Below are 7977 nucleotides of genomic sequence, written 5' to 3'. Positions count from 1 at the left end.
GGACGTACCTCGTACTGCGTGATGAGGCCGTTGGGCTCCACTGGTTCCTCCCACTTCAGAAATATCATGTCCTCCAGGGGGGTGAAGGTGAGGGACTCCGAGGCAATGCCACCAGGCACTGGAGAAGGAAGAGGGACATGCTTGGATACAGAAAGAAACCCATCTGGAAGGCTAAATCCTCCAGGAAAGCCCTCCAGGTGGCTGCAGCAGCTCTGCCCTGCCAGAGCCACCACATCCCCTCTGCTCCGGAACATGCCGCTAGCCAGGCTGGTGACTCCTCAGAAAGATGGGGCTCCCCAGAGATGCTACTGCTGTGCTCCTGAGCCCACTGATGGCACTTTGCCATGACACAAACCCAGCAGGTCTCGTTTCTGCCAGCAGAGCAGCAAGCCCTGGGTGCCACCACCGGCAGAGCCCACCTGAGCTCACCAAGGAGAGGAAAGGAAAAATAATCCTCTTTTCCCACACCTTCCAAATTCCCCCTGGAGCCACCAGCATCTTCTGCCAGAGCTCCCCTGGTGAGAGATAAGATCCTCATCTGCAGGCAGGCTTGACGTGCCCCAGCCTTCCACTCTAATTAACACCCCCAATAATAAGCACAAACAACAACAGCCATGAATAGCACCAGGCTCAATACTTGCTTCTTTACCACAGATTTCTTGACCCAAGGGGGTCAAGGGAGGGGGACAGGAGGGGCAACAGCCCTTCAAAGCCCCTGATCCCCAGCAGCATCTTCCTCTGAACACTCAAAACATGCTCCCTCTCCTTGCAGAGTGTCCTCAGCTCTTTCTCTCTGCCTTCCTTTCCTTGCAGGGTTTGTTCAGATCTAATTACGGGGCCGGGAGAGCGAGCGCTGGCCGCGTGTTCCCCACCGTGCAAAGACACCGTTTCCACTTGATTTACAAGTTCATTTCACCAGAGGCACCGTGTCCTACACGTGTACTCAAGGCACTTATTAAATTCGTGGAGAATTAGAGAAACCTTTAGGGCAGGAATATGCATCTCTATAGATCCATTTATACACAAGCATTGCTCGATGTATCTCTTGGAACAGGCACCAGGCGCTTGTGCAGGCACCAGGATGAGACCAGGAGAGGTACACAACAATTTCCAGGTGTGTGTACACCCCTCTGCCATATATATATAAATATATATATATATATATATTTAATGCATTTTTTTATTTATTCATGCACTGCACATGCCCTCCCTGCAGAACTGGCTCCCTGCACACTCATCCCCATGGCACCAACACACTGCCATGGCATTGCCACATGCCCCTGTGTGGGAAGCTCATTGTTTCATGCAGACACAGTCAAGAATCTCCAGCTGAGGGTCACCACCCTTCCCAAGCTCCCTGAATCTATATGGGGCCACCTCAACACCAGCCAGGCAACCTACAGCTCAGTCACCCTCTTCTCTGCACCCAGGACCCAGCAGGACTTCACCTGCCTGGAGCCACCAGCATCTTCTGGAGATGCTGCCAGAGCTCCCCTGGTGAGAGATAAGATCCTCATCTGCAGGCAGGCTTGACGTGCCCCAGCCTTCCACTCTAATTAACACCCCCAATAATAAGCACAAACAACAACAGCCATGAATAGCACCAGGCTCAATACTTGCTTCTTTACCACAGATTTCTTGACCCAAGGGGGTCAAGGGAGGGGGACAGGAGGGGCAACAGCCCTTCAAAGCCCCTGATCCCCAGCAGCATCTTCCTCTGAACACTCAAAACATGCTCCCTCTCCTTGCAGAGTGTCCTCAGCTCTTTCTCTCTGCCTTCCTTTCCTTGCAGGGTTTGTTCAGATCTAATTACGGGGCCGGGAGAGCGAGCGCTGGCCGCGTGTTCCCCACCGTGCAAAGACACCGTTTCCACTTGATTTACAAGTTCATTTCACCAGAGGCACCGTGTCCTACACGTGTACTCAAGGCACTTATTAAATTCGTGGAGAATTAGAGAAACCTTTAGGGCAGGAATATGCATCTCTATAGATCCATTTATACACAAGCATTGCTCGATGTATCTCTTGGAACAGGCACCAGGCGCTTGTGCAGGCACCAGGATGAGACCAGGAGAGGTACACAACAATTTCCAGGTGTGTGTACACCCCTCTGCCATATATATATAAATATATATATATATATATATTTAATGCATTTTTTTATTTATTCATGCACTGCACATGCCCTCCCTGCAGAACTGGCTCCCTGCACACTCATCCCCATGGCACCAACACACTGCCATGGCATTGCCACATGCCCCTGTGTGGGAAGCTCATTGTTTCATGCAGACACAGTCAAGAATCTCCAGCTGAGGGTCACCAACCTTCCCAAGCTCCCTGAATCTATATGGGGCCACCTCAACACCAGCCAGGCAACCTACAGCTCAGTCACCCTCTTCTCTGCACCCAGGACCCAGCAGGACTTCACCTGAGGTCCAAGGGGATGCTGTGACAGACACCTATGGTTTAAGCACAGCTATCAATGCTCCAGAAATGAGTTTTCTAACCCCAAAAGCAGGGCTTCTCCCTTGGGAAGGGGAGTGAGCATCTTTGCAGCCCACACCAGCCCCCCCGCAACAAGCCCCAGGGCTGCATCAGTGGATGCTGCAACCAGAGCTGCCCTGGCACCAAAATAAATCCAAATCAAAGGTCCTATTATTAACAAGTTTGGGCTTAATTGCACAGGCTGCTGCTCGTCACCCAGCTCGAGGGGCTGGAATCCTCATTACCCTCCAAGCAGGCTGAGAGGTGCTGGGCCAAGTCCCTGTGTAGTACCTGCAGTATGTATGGGCAGACATCCATCAATCCATCACCCCTGAGACCCCACACTCCACCCAAGGGGGAAGCCCCAAGCCCCAGTTAGTCCAGGCACAAGGGAAAGCAGCTGGAGTGATGACAGCAGAGCAAAAAACATCTGGAGTATGAATATTCCCTAGGAAAACAGCTGGAGCAGTCACAGTGCAGTGAGAACAGCTGGAGCAGCCAAAGCCAGAAAATCAACCAGTAGGAGTGTGAAGCTGGAGCCTCTGGTGGGGCAGATCAGGGTTGGGAGTGTAGGAAGAGCCAGAGAAAGGTGCCAAAATTCAGGCAGTCAAGATGGAAACAGGACCCAGAGACCTTCCCAGCTCCGCAGGCTTTACTTTCCAGCCTGGGAACTGGGAGTGCTGAGCCAGCCACACTTTGGTGGGTCCCAATTCAAGGCAAGTCCCAAGCAAGGGGTTTTCTGGCAGAATTCTCCTAGGGATCATCCTAGGGTTGGAAGCTGGATCCTGTGCAGTTATCAGCTCCTCCACCTTCACTGCTGACTCATCATGTTAAAAAGTGCTTTGGAGATGAGTTCCTTTCTTGCTTCACAGTAAACGTTGGTGACTGCACAACAGCCAGGGATGCTCCTGCCACACTCAGCATCCAGCACCCAGCCCAGGGCACAGTGGGTCTCCGTCCCCACACCAGCCCCCACCTCTGCCCTTAGCAGAGCAGGATGGGATCTCACAGCCCCACCAGCTGCAGGACCAGCCATCAGAGCAGCAGCTTCTGGGGGTTGCTCTGCTGTCCTTGACAGGGTTGAGCCACCAGAGCATGTGGAGGAGATACTGGTGGGGCTATGACAAGGACGTGATGGGCAGAAGGAGTCATTAGCAGAGCTACCAGTCCTGGAACGTGGCCTGTCACTGATGGGTGGCACTGGAGATAGGGAGCCAGCTCCACCCTGCACTTCTGCCATGTTCACTGTATCTTCAGAGTCCAAAATGATGGAGAGCTGCAGCTGGGGAACACAGTGCAGGGTCAGGCCAGACTTGGGAGACCTCTCCAGTGGCCCCAGCTCTGGGACATCCTCAGGGAAGGGCTGGGAAAGAGCATGAAATGCCAGACCCAGGAGTCCTGGAGCAACGCTGGAGCCTCCAGTGAGGACATCAGCCCCATTTAGGTGCCCACAGTGGGGACCCAAACCCTGGGCATTGCCAGGACAGGATGAAAAAAAAACAGCTCAGCTCTTCAGGAGCAACATTGCTGGCATATAACCAGGGCCAGACACCCCTTATCAACACACACTCATTCACAGAGCTCATCTGCACAACCTAAACCCACCTGAGAGCAAAATTAACCAGGGCAGAGCTCAGAGCAAAGCTGAGCTGGGCTCTGGTTATCAGCAATTAACCCTGAAACATCGTATGGAGTTAATCAGCAACCAAGCAGGTGAAAGATGTCACCCAAGTGCAAAGCATTGATTGTTTTAATTGTAATTGTTACTGCTGCTGAACTTTGGTTCCATGCTAAGGGATGAGCAGGATGATTTCTGCTGGGATAAGTTCAAAGAATCACAGAGTGTCAGGGCTGAAAGGGACCTCTGGAGATCATCCAGTCCAACACCCTGATAGAGCAGGATCCCCTAGAGCAGATCCCACAGGAACACATCCAGGTGGGTCTGGAATGTGTCCAGGGATGGAGACTCCACAGCCTCCCTCAGCAGCCTGTCCCAGAGCTCTGGTACCCTCACAGTCAAGAAGCATTTTCTCACATTCAGGTTCAACCTCCTGTGTTCCAGCTTTTGCCCATTGCCCCTTGTCCTGTCACTAGACACCAGAAAAGTTGGGCACCACTCAACTCCTGCACCCTCCACCTAAAATGTTCCAGCCAGAGGACAAGGGTAGGGCTGGGAAATGCCAGACCCAGGAGTCCCTACAGTGACATCCCCCATCCTGTCCCCTTGTCCCCCCCCTAAGCCACTCCCAGCATTCCCCATCTGCCATCACTGTCCCTTTCTTTCACCTCCCCTCACACAGCCCTGGGACAGCAACCACCTCTCCACCTCCCAGTTAGTGCGATGGTCACAGCAGAAACCCCATCACGCTCCAGGCCAAGAGCCACGGATGTGCACCAGGCCCCAGGAAACACCCCGGCAGGGGGGATAAAGGACTCACCATCCTCATCTGTCTGGAACACCACCTCCTTGCCCTCCTTGCGACCCTCGGGGTTGGAGAGGATGAGCTTGACATGGATGTTCTTGTAGGGCAGCAGGTTTTTGATGGTGTAGCGGTTGGCGTTGCGCTCCATCTTCACGCACTCCCGGAAGGTCTGGTTGTGCCCAGAGCCCACAGAATAGCGGTAGCAGAGCGAGACAGTGTAGGTGTGACAGCGGGTCAGGTTGTAGCCCAGTGGCTCCCACTGCAAGGTCAGCTGCCTGGACTGGATTTCAGAGAAAGCCAAGCCTTTGGGGGCCCGCATAGGCTCTAGGGGGGAAGAGAGATGGGGAGGGATGAGCGATGGAGCAAAATGTCTTGTGGGTTTGTGTGTTATGGAGCTGCTGGAGAGAGTCCAGAGGAGGCCACTGGGATGATCCAAGGGCTGGAGCAGCTCTGGAGACAGGCTGAGAGAGTTGGGGTGTTCAGCCTGGAGAAGAGAAGGCTCCAGGGAGACCTTAGAGCACCCATCCAGTCCCAGTCATGCTGCCTGCCCAGGGCTTGGGGTGGCAGGGGACCTGCCCAAAACCAACTGGGATTCGAAGGGGATCTTTGCCCAAGGCCACCCAGGGTGGCCAGGCTGCAGTGTGGGACCCACCTGCACACTTGGTGCGGCTGATGAGGGGTGGTCCTGGTTTGCCAGTGCCCCCCTCGCCAGGGCGGGTGAGCAGGACACTGATCTCATATTCTGTGTCTGGATCCAAGTGCCAGAGCTTGTAGGTCTGCATGTTGACAGCGTGGACCTCCGACCAGGGCCCCGAGGTCATGCGGTACTCGATCTCCTTGCGCACGATGGGGCCGTCCCCGATGATGGAGTTGGTGTTGAGCTGGATGATGAGGTAGGTGGAGCCAGCCCGGAGCAGCTGGGGGGGTGCAATGGGTGTGGGGGGCTCTGGAAGAGATCAGAGATGGGGCAGGTGGGGTATCTTCCTCCTGAAGCAGTTCCACAGCATCCCCAGCCCTGAAGCCAGGCCAACACAACCACAGGCACCACTATTATATATTATTTTTAGCTAGTACAGTTGAGACATTCACAAAGTCTCTTCCCAAACAAACCCATCACCTGCAGACTGGAGAACACGGGACAGACTGGGACCCCCAGTGGATGTGGGGATTGGCCCTGAAGTACATGAGGGCATCATGGACACTAGCTCAGGTTGGCCAAGAAGTTGTGGCTGCCCCATCCCTGGCAGTGTTGAAGGGCAGGTTGGATGGGGCTTGGAGCAACCTGGGCTGCTGGGAGGTGTCCCTGCCCATGCAGGGAGGTTGGATCTAGATGATCTTTAAGGTCCCTTCCAACCCAAACCAGTCCAGGATTCTATTTTCATCCAGTCTCTATACTTTGTCCCATGCACATGCCCTCTACTGCTCTAACAGCTGCACTAGGGTTTCAGCTGATCAATCCTTAATTATCCTGATAAGGCACACTGCCAGGTGGTGCTGCACAGTTGCACGGTAATTAATTAATTCCCACCTCCTGCAATCAAAAACAAATGATCTAAGGCCACCAGGAAAGGTAGCTTCCTAGTTTTACATTGAACCCTCCATGTGTAGTGACTCATTCCCATGAGAAACTGCAACTCCACTGACCCCCGGTATCTCACCACCGCCCAGATTCCCACCTTCCTCCTCCTCTGCCAAAACCGAGCAGAAATGGCCCATCCACAACCCAGAAACCCAGCAGGCAACAGCCAATCTCACCCACCTTTCACAATGAGCTCCGCAAAGTTGGAGACCCCCGAACCACGGCTGGACTGGGTGATGCAGCGGTACAGGTCCTGCTCCTGCTTGGACACCTGCTCCAGCTGGAAGGTGGCCAGGAAGCGCCGGTGGCTGATGTGCTTCACAGAGGTGGCAGGGACCATCTCACCACTCAGCCTCTGCCCCAAGGGGGACAAACAAGATGTCACCAGGAGGCCCAGCGTGACCCCCAGAGCCACCCAACACCTCCCCCAAGGGATGTCTGCTTAAAACGGGGCGTTGGTTGCCCTTCTCCCCCTTGCCCAGCAGCATCTCCTCCTGCAGGGGAGGCCCTGCAGAAGCCATGGGTGGAGGGTGGAGATGGTGGTTCCACCCAGCCCATTGCTCACCTGCACGAGGAAGCGCTCGGCCTCGGCGGCCTTGCCGGCGGCCACGCACTGGAAGGTGGCATTTTGCCCCGCATTCACCTCCACGTCACCCAGCCGGGAGAAGTGAGGAGCTTTGGCTGCCAAGGGACACAACCCAGAGGTGACCAAGTGCTGCAAAAATCCCCTCGCTCCCCTCAAAAAAAACCCCACACGGGATGTCCGGGTTGGAGCCCAGCTCTGAACGGGCTCAGTTCCTCATCCCGGATCCAGGGTTTTCTTCCCATTCCCATAAAATCAGGCAGTGTCCCGGGGAGGGATGCAGGGTTCCAGCTCCAGCATCCCACAGCTATGGGGCTGATAGAGGGGGGCAGGTCTCCTCCTCCCTCCCCTCACGAAGTCTAGAATAAACAGCAGGTGAACCCCAACACCTCACATGTTGGGACAGCCTGGAATTTCAGGTCCCCACCCAGGTGGCCTCTCTCAACACTCAGGCCACGGGCTCAGTCTGCATTTCCCCAAAGTTTTATAAAAAACTGAAACACCACTTGGAGCTGGTGGGGATGGAGAAAGGAAGCCCAGAGGTAGCCAAGAGATGGAGCTGACAACAAGCCCACCAGGTGTCCCACCAGCAGCCTCACTCCATCACCTCTCCCCAGGACTCCCCACCCAGGTGGCCTCTCTCAACACTCAGGCCACGGGCTCAGTCTGCATTTCCCCAAAGTTTTATAAAAAACTGAAACACCACTTGGAGCTGGTGGGGATGGAGAAAGGAAGCCCAGAGGTAGCCAAGAGATGGAGCTGACAACAAGCCCACCAGGTGTCCCACCAGCAGCCTCACTCCATCACCTCTCCCCAGGACCACCCCAACGGGCACCAGCTTTGAACCCACTGCCCAGCCCAGCCCCCTCCACCCGCCCAGGCCCCATCCTGACACTCACAGCATGGATA

The 7977-nt window shown here is 54.8% G+C and overlaps 1 protein-coding gene across 1 annotated transcript in view; it reads right to left on the bottom strand.

The window, feature by feature from the left end:
* The window catches only part of PTPRU (protein tyrosine phosphatase, receptor type, U), a 44860-nt gene that overhangs the window by 30468 nt on the left and 6415 nt on the right, over window positions 1-7977 (bottom strand). The window contains exons 3-8 of the mRNA XM_010008284.1: window positions 7423-7427; window positions 7051-7166; window positions 6666-6840; window positions 5559-5852; window positions 4922-5230; window positions 9-118 (exon numbers count right to left, since the gene is read on the bottom strand). Coding sequence (XP_010006586.1) covers window positions 9-118; window positions 4922-5230; window positions 5559-5852; window positions 6666-6840; window positions 7051-7166; window positions 7423-7427 — 1009 coding nt within the window. The remainder of the gene's footprint in view (window positions 1-8; window positions 119-4921; window positions 5231-5558; window positions 5853-6665; window positions 6841-7050; window positions 7167-7422; window positions 7428-7977) is intronic.

Source organism: Chaetura pelagica, unplaced genomic scaffold (genome assembly GCF_000747805.2).
Source record: "Chaetura pelagica isolate M959 unplaced genomic scaffold, ChaPel_1.0 scaffold840, whole genome shotgun sequence".
NCBI lineage: Eukaryota > Metazoa > Chordata > Aves > Apodiformes > Apodidae > Chaetura > Chaetura pelagica.
Note: the sequence above shows the minus strand (reverse complement) of the source record. Positions and strands in the feature narration are given on the sequence as shown.